Below are 22,780 nucleotides of genomic sequence, written 5' to 3'. Positions count from 1 at the left end.
ACTTTTTCCAAAAAATCTGTACAGTGCACCTCGCCACCTGCAAGTTACTTTTGTAACCAAATTCCAAAATTTTTGTATAATGTTTTTAAAACTTTCACAAGAGACATGCCATCGTGTCTCTGTCTACCACTCTTTGTTTCCAAGATTTTTTATTTATAAAATTAGTCAGTATGTGCAGATAACAGTGTCATGAGTTTCTCTTACAGCAAAGGAATGAATGGAATAATCCATTTCTGTAAGCAATGGATTATTGACAGCGGATTGCCAATTTTGACTCAAAAATATTTTTATTATTGATTTGGTGGTGAAAAGATATCAGAATCAGATCATCAAGAAAAAAAATTTTTCATTCAAAAATAAAAGAAAAAAAATTCACTGTGAAAAATTTGCATTTTTCAAGTACTACTGCTGAGTTTCTTCTAAGGGCTTATAGTAATAAAAAGTAAAAACAAGCATTTATGTGGCCTTTACAGAACCCGTGGGAAACCTGAATAATCAAGCAAATCAATATTCTCAAAAACTACTCAGAATTTTTAAGCGAAAAAATATTAAAAATGACAATATTATAGGGGATAAAAAAAAGGTACAAGAAAATTCCTGCGGTAATTCTACAATTGATTTCACTGTATTAGGTAGAAACTAATAGAATAAAAAACCAACCTGAGCATTCTCAGATGTCAAATTTGGTATTTGTATGCACTGAGATTCCAATTTTTTACATTTTTCCTCATACTTTTGAAGTTCTTCTTGCAGTTCTTCAACAACAGAGTGTTGCAGATCTCTGAAAAATTATTGCTTTTTTTTTAATTAAAAGTAACATTATTAGCACTTTTGTTCAATAATGCATACATAACAAACAAAAATGTTAACAAGTAAGAAGTTTTCAAATGAAGATAATTCATACTTTCTGCTGTACAGGAATAAAGCTAAACAACATGAATAAAGCACAAATAAAAGTTTCAAAGCAGACATACCACAGTCTGTTACTCTCTGTTTCAACACTATGGAAGGCTTCAGCATATTGAATCAAAACTATAGTATGTCTGTTTTTGTAATTTTATTTCTTAACATTTAAAAGCATTCAAATTATGAATAAAGCTAAATCAACACGCAAAGAGCATAAACAATGTCATACAAAGAAGATACAGGATTATTTTAGTGCAATAATGAAGTGTTTTCACTGTGGTGCCCCATTATTGTAGAACGATTATGGCCATATCTCTCTTTATGGTGGCATATTTGTACTCTTTTCTTGTTGTTTCAGCTTTATTCATATAGAGCACAAAGTTAACCTTTTCTTTAATTGGAAATTATGTAGTTAATAATTTTGAATAGGTAACTTAATACTGTAGAATTGTTTATTTTCATATACTTTTTTTAAAATTTATTTTCATTTTCATTTAAATTGAAAAAAAAAATTTTCAGATCAAGAGGAAGAACAGTTTAAAAGATCAGAGCAGGCCCATTTTTTTATTAAGAGAGTTGAAAAAATTTCGCGTACAGTTATAAAATTTCATTATCCAAAGATAATTCCAGACAAAAATAACTATTAGATAATATTGATTATTTTATTCAAGAATGGTCAAAAAGCTTTGCTTAAAATGATGCTAAAAATTTAGTACGGTATACAATTTTTAGCATCATTTTAAAGAATATAATTTTATATGGCAAAATACAAAATTTGAGCGAAGTTGGTCAAATACTTCCCGAGTCCTGAAACTGAACTTCAAAAAAGTCAGGTGCTTAAAATTCGATTTTTCAGGAACTATTCAAGCGATTTTTAAAAAGGTTCTTTTCACTACTTTAAGCAAATATTCAAAATTTAAAAAAAAAATTATAATAAATTATGAAAACACAAAATAAAATATAATTTGACACAAGAGAAATCAAACGAAAAATTTATGAATTGAAAACATAAGATTACCTAATGAACACATCCTTTTTACAGAATTAAAAGGTTCTTTAATTAAATAAGAAAATTTATTCATACTTAATATTTTAAGAAATATTTGCAAAATGTAAAAATAGAAAGATGATTCACTGCAAACAATGACCAAGACAAAACTTTTACAACTTACAAATGTTGTTTTAACTCTGAGGCAGCTTCCTTCTCCATAACTGATATATTTAATTTTTGCTCCAAATCTTGTTTATGTAAAGAGAAATCTGACTGCATCCTGATGACCTCTGCTTGCAAAGCTTCCAATTTGGCTTCTTTATCTTTCACAACTTCTTGTTGCAGAACTTTTTCTTTCATTAAAGCATCCCTAACTTCCTCAAGATTCTTTTTATCAGTTCGAGTTTTAAGTTCTTCACTAGCTATCTAAATGCAATACACTTTTTTTTAGAAAAACTTTATAATAAATGAATCTAAAAATATGTATGCTTATTAAATACTTAAATTAAAGGTTTATTTCATAAATTATTCAAGTGTATTAAAATTATTCATACAGCTTTTGATGTTAATGGCCACAATTGTGGTCAATTTAAAACTTCCTGAACTTTAATTTTCTCCCTTAAGCTTACAATAAACTTTGTAATTTTACCAACTTATAAAAGTCAATAGAATTTTTGGTAGCATAATTAAATGACAACACTCAGCAATTACTATAAAATTTTAAGTAAAACAAGCAACAAAAAAAAATCACATAGGATATTCATTCTAGGTTTAAAAATGTTGAAGAGCAAAACAGGAAAATAATTAAACATTTGGGTTAAAATTAAATTCCTACTCATAGAAAGGAAAGTCATTTTAATTTACGACATGTGAACAGTAATACAAGCAGTATTTCACACAAAAGTAAATATTTTAAAAATAGAAGAATATGATGAAATTCATAACCCTAATTCTTGATGAAATACAGCAAAAAAATATTTAATAAAAATCTTATAACAAAAATCATATAAAATATTAATTCAACCAATATACTATTGATCTTTTATTTCAGAAATTTAAAACATTAAAACCAATAAGAAAAGAAAAAAACTGATTTTACCTTTGTCATCTATTATGAAAGCAGAGTTAAAATAAAAACTAATATAAGTAACTTGATTATGAAAAGACAATTTGATATTTTCAGAACATTATTCAGAAGAACACCTTTTATAAAGTAACAACCATTATTTTTGTTTAAAAAGCCAATTTAAATTAAAACAAATGCCAGTTTCCTAACAATAATAAACATTAACATATTGAAGACCTAATAACCCTGTCTATTATTTCATTCCTTTTCCTTACTAAGTATTCCTTTAATGAATCAAAAAACACATTTCAAACCAAATAAATAAGTTGTATGGTAATTAGTCATTTACACAAAGTTCACACTTAATTTCAGAAGAAAAAAATCCTTGATTTTTTTCAGGTACATTAGATAAATTTTAATGAAAATCAATACCGTATTTTATCTATACCATGTTATTCTTCATCAGAAAATTTTGATTTTTTTTTTTAAAATTTGTAATGTTAAATAGATTTTGTGAGCAAAAACATATAATAGGATGAGAATCGAAACATGGAAAAGTTTCACTAAAAGGTGGATTTTTTTTAAATAATTGAAATAGATGTTAGAATTAATTAAATCAACACTCAATAATTGATTACTGTTATTGACATTATAAAACTGGTTATTTTCCAGGAATATGAATTTTTTATAATATATGAATTTTTCAGTTTTTTTTAGTAAAAAATTGCAATTTTTCCAGACAATTCTCTGCTTTTTAGAGTTAAAATAAAATTCCCTGACAATTTCAGGTTTTCCCTGTTCTTACTGACATATGGGAGCCCTGTTTACAAATGTTACACAATAACTTATCACCTTTCATTTCAAATAATTTTTTTAGAACATGAAAACTCAATCTAGAAATAATTATATTTTTAAGTGACTAATTACCAAAAAGTGCAACCTTTCTCATTAGTAATGTCACTTAATTTTTCTCATTTCAGCACATATCTGACAGAAATATATAATTTTTTCAATAAATTTTTAAAAAAAAAACAAACAACCTTTCTTTAGCAATATCAAATTGAATATCGCAAATAAAAGCAGAAACTAAAATTTTTGTTTTTGCTATTCTATCATATTTTACTTTAACTTAATCAGTTTTATGTCTACTACTTATAGGTAAAAATTATAGAGTGAAGAAAAAAAAAAGAATCAAATAAAGGATGATACTTAAATTAAACCACTATTGTTATTTCTTAACTCACAAACAAGTTTACAACTTTTAACAAAAAAATATTTCATAATTTAAAGTATGAAATGTTTTAAAAATTAACAAGTTTTTCAGAGAGAACAGAGAAGTTTTTTTAGGAGATAAGAGTTCAATAAGATAATGGGTACATTAACAATTATAAAAAGTAATTCAAAATTTATTATTTTTGTTTTGGTTGTTAAACTTTCACTAAAGCTACACTAATTAGCAACAGACAATGGTTTGGAATGGATTCTAAATGATAATACCATGATAATATTGACACATGTGTGCACTAAACTACCACAATTTAGATCAGAAGGCAGATGATGTTAGCAATCAACCGGCCTCCCCAACTGTGTATAATCAGGAAATATTTCAAATGTGCATAATCTAAATATTTCAGGCTCTAAAATATTTGGGGACATTACATTAGAGTTGATTCAAAATAATCAGATACAATTGGAGAAAGTGCAGTCCAATCAGACAACACCCAACAGTGAGGTTAAAAAAGGCTCATTTTTCAACATAAGTTTAACTGATATAAAAATTAAATGAAGAACGAAATAAAATATTTAAAAAATTAAATTCTTCAAAAAAAATTTATTCCTATTTCCGCTTAATACAAAATAAATGGAAAGATAAGTTAAAAATTTTGTGCAATTACCTTTTCCTTTTCTTGTATCAATGCATGGAATTTAACTTCTAAATCAGATATTTTCTTAATTAATTCACTGTGAGTTTTTCCAGAAACTTCCTCAGCTTCCTTAGTTAACAATTTAGCTTTCTCCACTTCATTATTCAAGAGTTCAATTTGTTGCTCTTGTTGCTGATTATGTGAAGTTAATTTTAATATTATTTCTTCTTTCTGTTGAGTAACTTCATCTTTCCCAGAGATGATTCTTTCAAGATTGACAATTTCTGATTTGAAACTCTGAAATTATTGAAAAAATTTATTAAAATATGCAATTTTGTGTCATAATTAGGACTGGGCGATATTAGAAATTATATATCGTGATGCATCGTCAGTTTTGCATCGCGATATAGCGATGTATCGCGATATAGTATTTTTGAATNAATACCATAACTGGAGAGTGCCAATGGTACATTAAGTTACATTTTTTAGAAGTAACTATTTTTTTTATGACTCTCTTTTTATTGTTCCTTAACTTATTTTATCTCAGTTGAAATTAAACTGTGTTTAAAGGAAATAATTTAGTATGATTAAACTGAAATATAAATGTTGAATCTCGTGCAAACAAAGAAAATGTTTTAAAATAATTATGATTATTCATGAATGCACAAAACAATATTTAATATATACTTATTTTATTATTATTAATTATGCTATTTGAATTTTGAAGATACATAATTTTTATTTCAGAAAATTTTTACTTTAGATACATTTTTCCCTTTTCAGCCTTTTAATGTTTTAAAACCACTATACAATTAATTTTTAGATTATTCCAAAATGCTACTTGGTTCAGCATTAACTAATAATTCATAAATGTTTTAAGTTTAAATTTAACACCTGCAAAATCACAGCTCAGCAGAAACAGCACATATTAATGCTAGTCCAACAACAATGAAATAGCATTGACATATGCAGTACGTATTTCTTACATTAAATGCAGTAACTCTACTGTGATGTCACAATGATGCTTTTTTACCAAATTTTCTTTTTTCTCCAGTTTTGTTATTATTTTTAAAAGGAAATGTTTAGCTAAATCTGTGGATTTTGGATTTGGAAGAGTAAGTGATTTAGTGTTATTCTTTAAATTTTTTTTTCAATTTAACTACGAAAAAATAGGAAAAAAAACATTATACACTAGTTTTTGTTTAACCATATAACACTAGTTTTTGTTTAAATGCTGCTTCACAGGGAAAACAAATTTCAAATGAAATACTATATAACTTACAGCAAAATTATACCAAATCATTGGCAGATCAACAAATAAAAAAATATAGCATTAATTGCAAAATATAGCATTAGTAAGTATACCATGTACAAAAGTGGATGATGCATGGCGAGATGCACACTCACTCAATGTCTGGAACATACTGCACATGTCCCATGTGCAGACCCTTGATCACCTGACACACATTTACACAGTAATCCAGTTCTAGCCATTCGCTCAATGCCATGGAGGATCAGTGATGCGTATCACCCAGGTAATTGAATTTTGCTCCACACAAATTGGCATAAACTTTTTCCTTTAACAAGTTTATCCTCCCACAGCCTGATGGCAAGGGAATTCTAACTCAGGATCCTTCTACCACTCAGGATATATTTTACATGTGCACTGTGGGTGTTGTGATCCAGGAGCAGAATTTGTACCAACAGTGCACCACTGGGATTCAAACCTAAGTCAAGCTCCGTCCCCTGAACTAGAGCGGCTCCATATTGAAAATTTGTCTTATAAAGTGAATATTGGGTGAGTGTGTGTATCTCGCCATGCATAATTCATCTTTGAACGTTTTATACATGCAAATAAACTGCCGTTTAAAAATCATTTAGTCTAATCCTGAAAAGTGTTCAAAAGAAAGTTTTAACAAATTAAATTATACAGATACGTATAAAAAGAACTTTTAATTAATACAAACAAGAAAGAAAAAGTAGAAAATCTCACTATAGAAACTTCAGTTTAATTTAATAAACTTATAACTTAAATAAAATTAATTAGTGAATTATTCTATCACAAAAAACTTAGAGAGATCTTTATTATGAGCAATTGATTTCAATCTTTATCAATCCACGGATTTAGGGTTTGATTTTATTACAATTCACGCACTTTGAAAAGTATGATAGAAACTTTTTAGCTGATTAGTTATTTTAACGTTTTCGAAAAGATAATCAAAAAATCAGAAAATTTAAAGAAAAATTAAAATTAAAAGCCTGAAATGTGAACAGAGGAAAGTAAAATTAATATTGACTATCTATTGTCGTAATTTTAAGGAATATCATTTATCTCAACTGATTCTTCTTTAATTAAAAAGAATTATTAGTATAATGTATAAAATACAGCATGAAAATAAATGTAAGAATAAGAAAAACAAAGAAAATTAAAATATTTTAATCAAATGATAATTTATTTTAGCCACTATAAAAGAAAAACTGCAATTTTGACTCAACATTCCTTGGAAGAAAAAAAGTTTAAACATTTTATAGAATCAAAATTAAACAAAAAGTCAAACAAATAATAAAAGAATATGATAAAATATGTTAAAGTAAAGGCATTTATTAATTAGGGAATGAAAGTGAAATTTTTTAATACTTCTCTGTGCTGTTAACATAATAAAAAGAAAAAATTTGTAATTAAAATTAATGCTTGCCTCTTCCCTTTCTTTCAGTTTGTTTTCTGTCTCCCCCTTAAATTCATTGATAAATATCTCTTTCTCTTCCAGCTGTTTGACATTTTTATCGTTGTTTTCTTTTAGTTGATTCAGCTGAGATTGTGAATCCTCAATCATTTTACTTAGTTCGTCAAACTGGGAGTCTTTTTCAGAGATTATATTGTTCAGAGAATTTATGTCATTTTCTTTAGCCTTCAACTGTGTTTTAGAGTCCTCCAGCATCTTTTCATATTCAGACAATTTTGACAGGCTTTTCTCCACAGCCTATAAGAATATAAATAAAATAATTGCTAAGAATTCGAAGAAAAAAATAGCTATTTGTATATATTTAATTTTAAAAACGTGAGTCCTTTATTGATTTTTATTATTTAAGTAAATCCTTTTCATTAACCTAATTTTTTTTTAAATCTTATTATTTAAATAAATGATTTTTTCCTTAAAGAACTTCATGGAATGATATAAAACATTGCAAGAACATTTCCTATTGAGCATAGTTTCAATTTAATGGTGACATATAGGAAGTAAGTATTCAGTTTTTAATCTAGGTTCAACTATCCAGACCATAATGTTGCAATACATGGCAATATTTTATCAGAAATACAAAAAAAAATATATATATATATATATCAGTAAAACTTAATTTTCAACAAATAAAACCAACTTTTTAATAAAAAAAAATGAAATATTATATTTTTAAGTGAATATTGTAGTGATTATTATAAAAAATAACATATAAAAAACATAGTATAATTGTAAAAAACATCCTTATGTTTTTGAAAATAAGTATTTTAGAAATAAAAAGAAATTCAATTAGCTTCTAGATAAAATGAAAACTAAAAAATTTCAAAATATGTTTCTAAAATCATTAAATACCTCTTCTCGCTGTTTTAATTCATCACTAAGTCCTTCTTTGGTGGTCAGCAGTTGTTTTTGAAGCGTTTCTTGCACATCCTCCTTTTCTTTGGTGATAGCATCAACTTTTTTCTCAAGTGTCTGAATTTGTGATGACAGCTTTTCAATAGTCTGATCCTTTTCTCGCATAAATCCTTGCACAAATAATATTTCCTCATGTTTCTGAGCCAAACACTCATTAAGCTCACTAAGTTCTAGGTTAATTTTATCTTTTTTCTGCAAAAGCTCATTAAAATCCTAAGTGGAAAAACAAAAATAAATTAGTTCAAATTCAAAAAATATTTTTTCTTAAATATACTTGCTTAATATACACTGAAATTATTATAAATATTTATGGTACTAATGAGATTTAAGACTTGGATTTATGTTAATGGATTCTATCCCGTAACACAGAGATAAAACTTTATTTAAAACATAAATAGATTTAATTTAATATCTAATTTCTTAAATAATAGTCACAATTAAGTGTTTAATACATTTTTCCTACATTACTCCGTATTTTTAATAACTCATATTACATTGCAAAGAGATTACTAAAAATGAAACTTCGATTGTTAAAATTGAAGTTTTATTAGGGTAGCTATAGAAGATTTTTTTTAAAAATATCTTTAAAAAATTCAATATTAAAACTAGTATATTTTAAGTAATGAAACTCAATTTGGTATTTAAAAAATTAATTTCAAATACAATATTTTTCTAATTTTACTAAATTTCAATTTAATATTTTTACAAAATAAGAACTGTCAAGATGCCTCTATCAAGTAAAACACAAAAAAAATTGCAAACAAAATTTCTCATCACAACAAATTAAGAATATGAAAAATTTTATGCAATTTATGCTATACTGTCAAGAAGAATTGTAAGCCAAGATAATTTGTTTGGCAGAAATAGCATGATGCACTACCCTTGCTAAGCATTCGCCACTTTATCAAATGCGACAAAATCATAAATTTGGCGAATAAAATTTTGTTCTGGCAAAAGTATTCACAAATGATTTTATCCACTGGAAAGAAATTAAAATTACGTCAAAATGAATTTTTCTAAACAAATCAGTATTTTTTTATTAGATTACAATAACTTTCGGTAGATGTGCCCCGTAACCAATTGGAATTGGGTCCAAATAATATAAGCCTGAAACAAACTCTAAGTAAAGACAACCGTAAAATAGTTTCTTATGGAAAAAAAAATTTATCACAAAAAGTTGATAAGATTTGCATTTTGCAAAGACTTTTGATATTTGACTAATTTACTAGCTAATAATTTGAAATTCTTAGCATGAGCCCTGATTTTGTACTTATAAATTTTAGTATATTTTTACCATGAGAAAGCATTGATACAATTTATTTATTGAGTGAGTAAAAATATTGATATTAATTAATTAGTGATAAAAAACATTGAAAAAAATATTGCCGGGGTAAAAAAAAATTATAAACAAAGATAATTTGCTTGGCAGAAATTGCATTAATCTACAGATTTTAGTATTCTTTTACCACGAGAAAAAAGTGATACAATGAATTTATTGAGTAATTAAAAATATTGAGAAAATCGGTGAATAAAGAGTAAAAGTACAAACATTACCAATTCTTTTTTCTTTAATAGAGAGTCAAATTCCTCTTTTGTCTTTGTAAGTTCTTTTTCATAGGAAAGTTTTGTTTCTTTATTTCGTTCTTCCAAAGCACTCATATCTTTCTTAAGTTTCTCAATTTGGTCAGAGAATTCAGTCAAGTTGGCTTCTTTAGATTTCATTTCATTTTCAAGTTTCAAAATGAGGCTTTCTTTTTCTGATTTCAGCTTTTCCTCATTCAGAAGATTGCTGTTTAGTTTCTCTTTTTCCTCCTGGACTTCTTCCAATTTCTACAACATAAAATAAAAATAAATATAAGTTCCTTCCAATCAATCTCCAATCTAACTCTAAGAAGTTGACAGCTATGCTAAGCTGGCACTATCGTTCCTATTACTAAATAACAAAATTAAAAATCAGTTTGCGATGTAGGGAAGTAACCTAGTGCACCATTTAGGGCATGGCTGCCAACTTTTGACGCTTTTTGGGAAAAATTTGTTTAAGCAGTAGCTAAGTATATGATTTAATGTATTTCTTTATTTTGCAAACTTGATTTCCCACCACTACATGTAAATGATTCGAAAACTCAGATAAAACGCCACTTTGTTCCAGCTCTTGTGGTGAGACTTTCAAAATGATGGCAAAATTATCAAAAATTCTAATAGCTTTAGTTCTTAATTGTCTACCACTCTATAAAATAATTTGCAAAAAGCATAATAATTGGCAGCTCTGGTCTAGGGTTAACAGCTGAAAGAATAAAGATAATTGAAAAAATTTTTTTTAATGAATTGAAAATTATTATAAGACACCTACTTGGAAAAAATAAATAAAGACCATTTGCCAATTGAAAAAAATAAATAATAAATACCTGGTTAAGGTCTGTTTTAATTTTATCACTATCTTCCTTCAACTTGGAAAGTTCATTCTGTAAAGTCATTACATGTTCGCTGCTGTCCTTATTCAGCATTTCCACATTCTGTTGAGCTAGTTCTAATTTTGACATCAGTTGCGACACTTCTTCATCTTTAGATTTGTTTGACTTGCTTAGCATTTCAATTTCTTTCTTATTCGTTTCAATTTCTTTCGTATTCGTTTCAAGTTCTGCAGTCTTGACTTCAACCGCACTTTTGAAATCAGACAGTTGCTTCTCAAGAGATGATATCAACTAGAAAAGAAAAAAAAATTCAATAAGCAATTTCAATAAATTATTTCAATAAACATTGTGACACAGTGAGCAAAGAATAGTTGTGAAAATTCTTTAAAACTTTGGACATTGCATCAAGCTAAAAATTTAAACAAATTTTCTAAATTTTTTTTCTAAATGTGAGTGAATATTGTTATAAATGTATAACTTAACAATAAAAAAGAAATAATTTATATTTTAAAATTTAATAGTGAAAATACATTTATCAAATTACTTCATTTTAAATGCAAGTGGAATTTTTTTCGTGCCAATGCAATAGTCCAAAAATTCAAGATTTTTTATAACAATATCTTCTTAAATTTTTAACCGCGTTATTTTAACGTTTAAATTAATTTTTTGAAGCATTAACAGGGAGAACACATTTTCAAATTCCTTGTTCTGTGCCGATGATATTTAATATTGAATTTTATTAAATAATAAAAAAAATACAGTTGTATATTTTCGCTTATCATACAAATAAGCTTATCATTCAAAATATATAAGCAATCAGAGTAAAATAAAATAGCATTAATGAAAAGATTAATATTATAAAATAATCACTATGTATTTGAAAATAAGGCTGGTTTCATTCAAGACCGTAAAAAGGGCAGGACGCTAAAAACCGTAGAGGGAATCATATCTCTTAAAAAGAACAACCATCAGAAAAAAGAGCATTGAATTTCACAAAAATCTGCATCGATTTTAAAAAACCCAAAATGTACTAAACTATTAATTTTATCATTTAAATAAAGTTGTCTTCAAAGAGATAGTTTAATTTAAAAATAATTCTGCAGTTAAATTAGTGAATTCCACAAAACGAGTATTTTGAAAATAATGCTTGTTGTAATAATGTTCTAAAAATATTGTAAGTTTAAAAGCGATGTAAGAAAGGCTGAAAAAAAGATAACTGTGATAACTGCCGAAAAAGTGTATGGAATTTAATGTGGATTTCAAATGGCATTATCGTAAATTGAGCGCGTAATAAATTGATTACTAAAATACGAAATTCGCTAACTTCTTATTAAAAATATCATAATTGAAAAATATCACATGGAAAGAGCTGAAAAAGAGACAAATACCTGTCATGAAAACGCTTCATAAATAATGCAGAATTACTTCAGAATCGTTACGAACTGAGCTGGTCAATAAGTGACTCTTTAAGTTTGAAATGTACGTTTGTCGTAATAACATCGTATAAAAACATCAGATTACGAAAAAACAAATGGAAAAGCCCAGAAAACGAATCAGAAAAGAGGGGGAGTTACGGAGTAATCGTCATGAATCTAACACGTCAAAAAGTGACAATTCTAATTCAATCACACATCGCAATAGCGTATTAAAGAATACTAAGTTTGAAAAACCATGTGGAAAAGACCTAAAAAATTATAATCAACAGTGAAAAAGTGATGCATTCAATAACGTAAAATAGATGAAATCGTCAGAAATCAAACGTGTCTAAAAATGATGACTCTAATTCGAAATTCTCACGTCGTAATATCATACTAAAAGTATCAGAATTTGAAAAATCATGTGAAAGGCTGTGAAAAAGTGGCATAAATATAACTAAATAACTTGTAACTTAAGAAATAACTTGTGAAATAACAATGACCAAACAACGTGAAATTAAGATGAAATTGTCACGAATCAAGTGCGTCAAAAAATAATAACTCAAATTCGAAATTCACACATCGTAATAACATAGTATTTAAAATATTATAATTTGAAAAACTATGCAAAAAGAAAAGAATGGTAAGCAACTGCCGAAAATCTATCATAGGAGGACATGAAATTAAGATGGAATTGTCCCGAATCGAATGCATCAATAAATTATTAATCAAATTTGAAATTTGTATGCAACATTGGTAAAAAAAAATCGGATTTTGAAAACCATGAGAAAAGGGGCTGAAAATTATAAATGATTTCCAAAAAAACTATCATCAGAAGAAGAAGAATCACGATGGAATCGCCACAAATTGAACATTTCAAAAAAGTTGTAGCTCAAATTCGAAATTGGCTTGTTGTAAGAACGTATTAAATACATCAGAATTTAAAAAAACCATAGGGAAATGACTGAAAAAAAATGAAGATCTCAGGTTGAAAAAACAAATGGAAAGATTAGGATCACTGAGAAAAAATATGGGAGAAAACTCTTGTTTGTGGCATTCTTAGTGAAGCGCCACTCACGGATTAAAGCATTCATTGATCAATTGTTTGAAAACTTTTACTTGTTTTATTAAGATTTTTGAGAAATTCCCTGAAATTTCCAGAATTAATAAATGCCCTTATAATTTCCAGTTTTCCCTATCACTGAACACCATGATGGATAACACAAAAAAATAAGTGAAATGTGCTACCTTCTGAGTAAAGTTCAAAATGCCAAGGCAATATATATATAAATATATAGTCTAATCTCAATATAACAAATTTGCATGATAACTTGCATATATCAAATTTGCTTGACTACTTCTTTAGATGACTGATGCAATTTCTTTTCAAACATGGCAATCTCTTTTTTATTAGGATTCCGAGAAATAATTAATAAAATTGCTCAGGAAAAGATTTTAAGAATTGGAATTTAAACATTTTAAGTTCATCGGAAAAAAACTTCTTTGATTAAAAATATTTGCAAAATTAAGGGCCACTGAGAAATGTATTCTGTTATAAGAAATCTTTTTTCTATGAGCAGCATCATAGCTAATGCATAAGGAATTCAGATTTTTCATTATATTGAAAAATTTGCATTATTGAAGTTCGTGATATCGAGATTTGATAGTAGATAAGTTTAAATACCATGATTCGACTCTGTGCTATTGCAGGGTCATTGAAATACACACACATAAAACTTTAAAATCGTAATAATAAGAATGCTGAATGAAATTTTTCTTACTTCTTCTTTATCTTTCAAAGAATTTATAGCTGAATCTTTATCTTTAGTCAACTCTTCTCTCGTGTTTTTAATATCAATTAACTCCAAATTAAGTTTTGAGAATTCGTGTTCCTTTTCCTCTATGCTTTGTTTGTGAGAAATTAATTGAGATTCAGCAGTAGATAAAGCAGTTTTACTTTCAATTAACTCCCTTGACGCAGCATCAAACTCCGATTGAAGTTTTTGAAGCTCCTATGGAAAAACCAATTCATATTCAAATTAAGAATATCAGAAGTTAAATATATACAATTAAGAAAAATAGAGTAACATAAAATTTAAAACACTCATACACCATTCTGAAATACAAGATAAAACAAGTGATGGTAGATAGAAGTACTATTTATTAAACTTATAGGGTCAGATGGAGTAAAGTGGGTAAATGGGATAAAGTGGGTAAATGAGGTAAAGTGGGCATATGTTAAAAATCCTCTATTTTTATTTTTTAAATTGAAACAATTAGTTTAGTGGTTTTATAGACATTTATTAGGAGTGCAGCAAGCATTTTTATTTCAGTTTTAGAAACTGATAAAAGTTTGTTTACAATTTTTCAGCTTATGTTCAACTTATACAGTAAGTTAGTTTATGCTGCTGATGAACTCTCTTTTAATATCATTATAAACCGAAAAAAAAACTATTAATTTTAAATCAAACTAATAGAGGGAAATCTAAAGAAATCTACAAAGAAATTTAAGAATAATTTTCAAAATTTTTATTAATTACGAATCAGGGGTCAGTTTAGAAGAAATTTGGGTCCGTTAATGGACCCTTCACAAAATATCTTTTCATAAGAACGGACCCTTCAAAAAATATTTGAACTTAAAAACGAACCCTTCACAAAATAATTTATCTTTTAATCGGACCCTTCACAAATTTGTTTATCTTAATTATTGGTTTGTTAATTGAATAAACCCTTCCCGGGTGGGGGGGGGGAGAGAGAAGGACAGATGCTAGTTTTGTCTTCGGCAGACGCTTCTTCCTTTATTCGTCGAAAATTAATATCCTGTGTTGTGCAGTATAGACTAAATATCAAATATTTGTATGTTGCATTACTAATTTAGTAGCAGCAATAGCTGTTTATTTTTGAAATTATAATTTATAATTTTTTATAAATTATAATTTTACAGTGTTGAGCATAATCTTGCATCTCCTTGCCATTTAAAAATTTGTTGAAAAAGTTTTTTTGCAATAACAGGACTCCATTTGCACAAATTCACAAAAACAGAACCCTGGTTGAAAGAATGCGACTTTCGTCGCATTCTTATATATTACGTTTATTTTATATTCAAAAATTACAAATAATTTTTTACAATTTTACAAAAGCGGACCTTTCACAAAATGTCTGGACAGACCCCTGCGAATTGTTTTTTGAGGTGGGGGAAAATGGGTAATAATTAGGCTCAGCTAATTGTCGTGTAATGGGGATATTTTTTTTAAATTTTGTGTAAGCTTCATAAGTATCTAATGCCCTATATTTAATAATGAAATAGCTAAAAAATAATCTACTTATTTGATTTTATTGAATCATTGAATATTGATTGATTTTATTGAATTAAGGAGACAGTTCATTTGAGTCATATTTCAGTTATCTGACATCTCTTCCAACATGTGCTCCATTATTAAGTTAAAAGTTTAAAGTTCTTAAATTTAAACTTATTAATGGTAAATTAATAATATCTACATTCTAAAAAAATAGAAAAAATATTACCATAGATTTTATGTTGATTTTCTCAACTACTTCTCCTTTTTCAGCTTTGAGCGATTCGAAAGACTCTTCAAGGGAAGATAGCTTTTTCTGCAAATCAGAACATTCTATTTCTTTTGTCTTTATAGTATCTCTCATTGTCATCATTTCAGTCTCTTTCTCAGATAAAAGGTTTGTCTTCATTTCCAGTTCTCGACATGCAGTTTCAGTTTCCAATTTTTGTTTTTGAAGCTCCTGAATGCAATTTAACCAATTAGTTTTGATTATAAATTAACTGAAAAACTCATTCTCAAATAAAATTACAGTAATGAAAAAATTTAGCATGTGGAAGGAAACATATATATATATACATATATATATATTGTAGCACCTAAAATAATAACTAAATAGAATTAAGTGATCTAAAATGAAACCTAAAAAGAATTATATTTAAATTGTAGATTAGCCCTTCCTAACATATTAGAATATATTAATAATTTCTTTCTCACAATTAATGTGCCATTTCCTGCATAAATCATTGTTAATTTGTCAGAAATATAATAACCATTAATAAAATTAATTTATACTGTCCAATAAAATGTCTTTCAGAAGCCGAAATCCCATTCGATTAAATAAATATTTTCTGATTTTAATAATATCTTCAAGTTTCATGATTAAATCTTACAGTATCAAACCCAACAAAGAAAGCTGCCTTTTATGGATCGCATGACTTGAAAAAGAGAAAATAAGAGAGCATAATAGCAAGAGAAAATAATAGCAAAAAAAAAGTGAAAAAGTGCGTACTCGTATTTTGGAAATGAACATGTAAAGGCCTGGTTACTTTGGACAGGACGCCTTCAGTTGGAAATCAGCGCTAACCTCTGATTGGTCCATTTGTGAGTTTGATAGTATACGTCATCGAACACTCATCTTGAATTACAATTGCCGTCCAACTCAACTGCAGTTGGATTAAAACATGACGTTAACCACAGAAGCAACGGCGGACAGCATCCAACAGCACATTGAAATCAGCCAAGATTTTAATTTTGACATTAAGCATAGCTTCTTCATTAAACGTAGCACTCTTCATTTAGCTCAGCTATAATGTGTTTTTTCTTGGACAAAGTCATTATTTGTTCTCTAAAAAACTGGTCGACAATAACAAAATCAATACAATGCGCAATGAGAGATAATGTCTGCGTTGGACCGACTGCTCACGCTGAGCTAACAAAAAAGTTTTTTTTTGGCGTCAGCTCTATGTCAACTTTCCACTGATGCCCAGATAAGGCGCTAGTCCTAAGAAACCATGCCTTGAGCTAACAAACCAGTATTTTGTTGGCGTCAGCGGTACGTCAACGTCCGGATAACGCCCAGATAAGGCGCTTGGCTTAAGAAACCAGACCTTAAAAGTATTTGAAGAGTTACAGCTACTTGTAAAAATATTTTGTACATACTTTCATTCTCTTTTTCCTAATAAATGTTCAATAAAAATCATAGTGGAATCATCATTCTACAGAAACTATATTAAAATTGACTTTGATAGATAAAAATTGAATATCAACTAATTATGTAAATTTTGATAAATTAAAGATAAACTCAGAATGACGGCATTACATACATAAGTATAAAGTATTTTATATGCAAGTACATATATATTTAAGATTTTTATATAATACAAAGCATAGCCAAAATTATATACAATATATTCTTTCCAACAAATTTAATAGTTTTCAATCTATGTTAAAATATTTATAAAAAATTAAATCACAACTATTTTGATTTGTAACTATCTATGAGGGTGGGTGGTAGAGGTACAGGTGGTTAAAAGGACTAAGCTATCATTGTAAAGGACCAGGTTTTATAACCAGTTACGGCTTGAAATCTACCCAACTTATGGTCAATGTTTACTAACTTAAGCTGTGATGGATCAGGAAATAAAGTGTTTGCTCCCAAGAAGGTGACTTAGGTTCAAATCTAATGATAGCTGGTGGATACAAAATCTGCTCCTAGTTGGCACTGATCACAGTACTGACAGAAAATATACTCAGTGGTAACAGGATCATGGATTTGAAACCCTTTTCAATTAGGATAACAAACTTAGAATTGGGTCCAATGTTCAATGCCACTTTTTAAATAAAGTATAAAATGTCTACAGGTTTGTCTGGAAAGTTGCACTTCTGACCTATTGCATCAAACCGTTGGTCTCAAAATTATGTAGCATAAACCTTCATTATCTTTTTGGCCAACAACTGGCTGAGTACTTAACTATTATTTTATGAATAAAATTTAAAATAGCAACAAAAAAAAAGAAAAAAAAAAGCAGGTTGGGTTTATATCACATTTGCTCATTTTTTAAAAAGCTATAATTCTCACAAAAACTGTTTAAAAATGAGATTAACTTTCTTAAATTTTCAAACTTACTGTTAGCAAACAGTTAATATTTTGCTGAAGCTTTAAAATTTATAATATAGAACTAATAAAATATATAAAAGAATAGATGAATAGGAAGATGATATGAAAATAGTTCAAAGATAGTCGAGACTATGTCAAGCAAGATCTTTCTGGATTATAATTTGAAAACAATAACATGCTTCCCAAAAGTTCAATAAGAATATAAAAGGGAAAAAAGTGTCTACAGATCTGCAACTCTCTTCTCGTTGCCCAGTGAGCACCTATGGCCAAGCCACGGCGGTGGAGCAGCATCGGCCACGTCACACAACCACAAACCCGTTTATAGAGCGGGTCACATTTACACAGAAGAAAAAACATAGAACACAGAGAGAGAAAGAAACATTCATGCCCTGGGCGGGATTCGAACCCGCAACCATCGGCTCCGCAATCAGGCATGCTAACCATGACAAAACATTAATGAGAATAATTTAACACTGTACTAAGTTTTGAAAAAAAATAACATTGTATACAAAGTTAAAATAAACTCTTTTTCAGTTTTGTTATATATTTTATTTTATTGTTTGTACCATGTCCTTGTCTCTTATTGCATAAATTGTATAATTTTTATATCTGGTCTTGGGTCTGGTCAGATTTTGTCTTTTTTTTTCCCCCCAACTTTCTACCTAACCATAAACAAACATGGGACTCAGTACTTATTTACATAATAACTTCTAGTTACCAGGTCAAATTTGCTTTTTATTTCAGACTTTTCTTCTTTTAATATTTCTAGCTCTTTTTGTAGGGCAGCCAGATTTTCTGATGACTTTTTGTCTGAAATTGTTGCATTTTCAAGAGCAACATTGTGCTCAGTTCTCGCTTCTGACAGACTGTCTGACAACTCTTTAACTTTCCCCTGAAGTGAAGTGATTTCTGACAGCTTTTGGGCAATTGTGTCTTCTTTTTCTTGAAGTGAACAGGTAAGGCCTTCAATTTGTTTTACCAAATCCAGAATTTTCTAAAAGATTTAATTTGAAATAAGTGAAAATTATTCAATAGAAATATATAAAAAAGAGGTTTCTCAGAAATAAAATTAAATATACATAGTAACTCTAAAAAAAATACCAAGCTTTAATTCAGACTATACCTTTTCCTTTTCTGGAATTTCAGTTTCAACTTTGAGTTTAAAAGCAGCCACTTCACTTTCGAGTGATTGTTGGAGAGTAATTTTCTCTGTAAGTTCAGAAGATTTCAGCTCAAATGATTCATTCAAACTCTGATTAAGACCCTCAGACTCTGCTATCTTTTGAGTTTGTGATTTGATTTCATTTTCAAGAACTCCTATTTTGTTATCTCTTTCTTGTACTGACAGCTCAAGCTCTTGAAGTTTGGCAGACTTCAATTTTAGTTCTTCGGAGAGGTTTGAAACTTTCTATGGGTGTCATGCAATCAAAACAAAATACATATGAAAAATGCTAAAATAAATCAAACTAAAAAAAAGGGAAAACAATGAACAAAATAAAATATTGCTATGTTGGAACAAATAAAAGAAAAAGCAAATCAACAGCAAAACAAAACTAACACAAACAAAATCTGGCTTGAATTTTAAACAATAATTAATGGTAGAAAAAAAAATGTGTTTACAGGGGATGCATTAGCCAGTTAATGCTGATAGTTTGCACGGCGAACCAAATTTGCATTGTATAATTGTTGTGTAAAATAAAAAATTACAATTGACTGCCAAAACTCAAAATTTCAATAATATACACTGAAAATATTATATGGTAGTGTTTCCTTTATATTTATAATTATATTATTTCCTTTATATTTATATTATAAACAATAGAACTTAGTATTATATATGGGCAGGGGTTAACAGTTACAAATTACATATCGGAAATTACAATATGCATAATTTTATTGATTTCATTTTGAGAAAATTTTCATTTAAGCTATGTAAGTTCTAAAAATTTTCAATATTAATGTAGGTATAAATATATATTAACATAATTCTTTTTTCTATTAATGTTTTTATTAAGTTATCGTGTTAATTTGTTTAAAATACTTTTACAAAATTAGATTTCTAAATGTACGTCTTTGTCCTAAACATTAAATTTTCTCGGTCCAAGTGGTGTCCACTTTACTGAAAACTTACCAGGGCTGTGGAGTCTGGATCAAAGAAAATTTTGTAGGATTCGTAAAAAATTTCTTAGACTCAGACTCTGTCTAGCTAAAAGTCATTAGGTTGTTAGATTAAAAGAAAAAATTAGGATTTTGATTGTATGGTAATTATTTAGATGAATAATTATAAGTATGAGAACCAAAATATTATCTAATGAAAATTATAATAATTCCTTAAATCATAGCTAATCATAAATTTAAATTATCACATCTGAAGGTTAGAGGAAGAATCAAGCTTTAAGAAAAGTATGGAGCTGCATAGGAACATTTCAACTACAAAATTCTCTTTACATCACTTTAACAAATAAATCAAGCATTTTGAGTTCTAACTTATTATTTGCATTTCTTTTTATTCATTTTCATTTATGTTCCTTTTGCACTTATGTTTTAGCTATACTATATTATGATGTTTATTTTTGTTTGAGCAACAAAAGTTTTTTGTAACAAGCTTCAACTGATAATTAGACATTTTGTTGATTCAAGCAAAGCTAAAAAAAAAAAACATTACTGAAGTGTTAGTTGAATAAATAAAAGTTCTAAAAAAATGCAAAGCATATAAACAGAGAAAAGCTTAAGAGGGGACGTGCTTGTAGATTTCCTAAAAAGGCAATGCAAATTCTGGCTAGAAAGCTTCCATCATTTTCATGAAAGTGCACCAGTTAAATTAATTCTAGATACGTATGAACAGTGCTATAGATTTAAAAATATATAAAAGTAAAATATATTTAATAATTAAATTAACAAACATTTATCTGGTGTACTTGTAATAAAAATTTAACACAAAAAATATTAATTAGATCATAAGATTCGAGGTGTGCAACCTAAACACTTCCAAATACAAATACATGAAAGTAAAATACATTTATAAAAACCAACAAAAAATATTGTTTAAATAAGCCTTACCTCCCCAAATTCTTTAATCACTTCTTCTGTATGTCCTTTTTCAGTATTTGCTTGTGAAGCCATTTGTTCAGCTAAAGCTTGATTATCGGCCACTAAATTGGTGAGCTTTTCCAACTGAAGATTCAATTCACTTCTCAGGTTAGTTATGACATCATCTTTTTCTTGAACACTGTTGTTAAGAGCATACAGTTGTTCTTCTGTTTTCTTTTCTACTTCCTTGAACTTCAAATTCATGGTTTCTAAATCATTCATAGATTTCTAAGAAAACAAAATTTTGTCAAACCTTTTATACAAAACAAAATGAATATAAATTATAATTCTCTTATTTATCTTATAAGCAAACTCAATCTTATAAACCAATCAATAAAATTTTTATACTATTAAATTATTTCCTAAAATGTTTTAAACTGTTGCTAGAGCAGCGGGGAAAAAAGATACAATTCAATAAAATAACATGCTATTAGGTAGAATTTAATTTTATAAACTGATTTTTTTCAACCCTCTTCTGGTATAATTTATCATAGGTGCCCCTCTTCAGTCCTATGGACTGAAATCAGTCTTAAGAAAATATTAGTGAACTGAATTTCATCCTCTAATTAATATTTATTTCCAGTTTGTTTCGTAATTTTTGTTTTAAATTAGTCCTGTAGTGGACTGATCTTAAGGACAATCCCAGTAGAACACCAAAGTTAAGCATTACTGGTTGCGGCCAGTAAGCGGGTGGGTGACCACATTGATCAACCTGCATAGGGATCGAGGGTGTACCATATCTGTCCTCGTTAAGCTGCTCTACCGTAAAGTGCTCGACTTCTCTCACAATCCTCAGGCTACTGAAGTAGGGAAGCCATCCCCTCTACAGAGGATCAAAATTGCAATGGCATGTCTTTGCATCATCCTCAGGGATGTTTCCCAAACAGTCAACAATAGCCCATTGTGCAGTTCTAAGGCGACGTAAATGAAGTACCTACCTGATTTTTAAATTAGGTTCTCAAGAAGAAAAAAAAAAAATTTCCTAATTCTTTAAAGAAGAACGTGACAAATATCTTCTGTAGAAGTAAAAGAATATTTTTTAATAAAAACAGTTATTTTACATCATTATAGCAAAATCATCGAATGATGATGTACCACCACAATGAGAGAATTTGACTGACTGAACTTCAAAATCTGCTTGTGTAAACAAAATTTGCATTATTGTATCTGAATATTCTTTAGTTTGTATTTTCCTCTCCCACATTTCGAGATGTTAGGCACAGTTAAATTAAGATAATTATTTTAAAAATTGAAATTTATAGATCAAGGATAAAATATTATTGATGAAATTAATAAAAAAATAGAGCTATGAATGCCTATAAGAAAAAATTAGTGGTGCATTTCACCATTTGTTAAAAAAAAAAATAGGTTAAGTGTTAATTATTTATTTTTTGTTTCCTGTAAAAAGTAAACTAACCAAATGAAAAAAAAATAAATGTTTTTTTAAGAAAATAATCATCATTGATACAA

At 28.0% G+C, this 22,780-nt stretch overlaps 1 protein-coding gene across 1 annotated transcript in view; it reads right to left on the bottom strand.

The window, feature by feature from the left end:
• Window positions 1-22,780, bottom strand: part of LOC107437215 (CAP-Gly domain-containing linker protein 1) — a 51,771-nt gene that overhangs the window by 14,153 nt on the left and 14,838 nt on the right. The window contains exons 11-22 of the mRNA XM_043043136.2: window positions 21,281-21,538; window positions 19,344-19,628; window positions 18,939-19,214; window positions 15,833-16,063; window positions 14,089-14,319; window positions 10,887-11,183; window positions 10,036-10,311; window positions 8,419-8,694; window positions 7,525-7,809; window positions 4,859-5,125; window positions 2,079-2,323; window positions 661-781 (exon numbers count right to left, since the gene is read on the bottom strand). Of these exons, the coding sequence (XP_042899070.1) occupies window positions 661-781; window positions 2,079-2,323; window positions 4,859-5,125; window positions 7,525-7,809; window positions 8,419-8,694; window positions 10,036-10,311; window positions 10,887-11,183; window positions 14,089-14,319; window positions 15,833-16,063; window positions 18,939-19,214; window positions 19,344-19,628; window positions 21,281-21,538 (3,048 nt within the window). The remainder of the gene's footprint in view (window positions 1-660; window positions 782-2,078; window positions 2,324-4,858; window positions 5,126-7,524; window positions 7,810-8,418; window positions 8,695-10,035; window positions 10,312-10,886; window positions 11,184-14,088; window positions 14,320-15,832; window positions 16,064-18,938; window positions 19,215-19,343; window positions 19,629-21,280; window positions 21,539-22,780) is intronic.

The sequence above is a fragment of the Parasteatoda tepidariorum genome, chromosome 2, assembly GCF_043381705.1.
Source record: "Parasteatoda tepidariorum isolate YZ-2023 chromosome 2, CAS_Ptep_4.0, whole genome shotgun sequence".
NCBI lineage: Eukaryota > Metazoa > Arthropoda > Arachnida > Araneae > Theridiidae > Parasteatoda > Parasteatoda tepidariorum.
The sequence above is the reverse complement of the archived record's forward strand: the minus strand, read 5'-3'. Positions and strand labels throughout refer to the sequence as shown.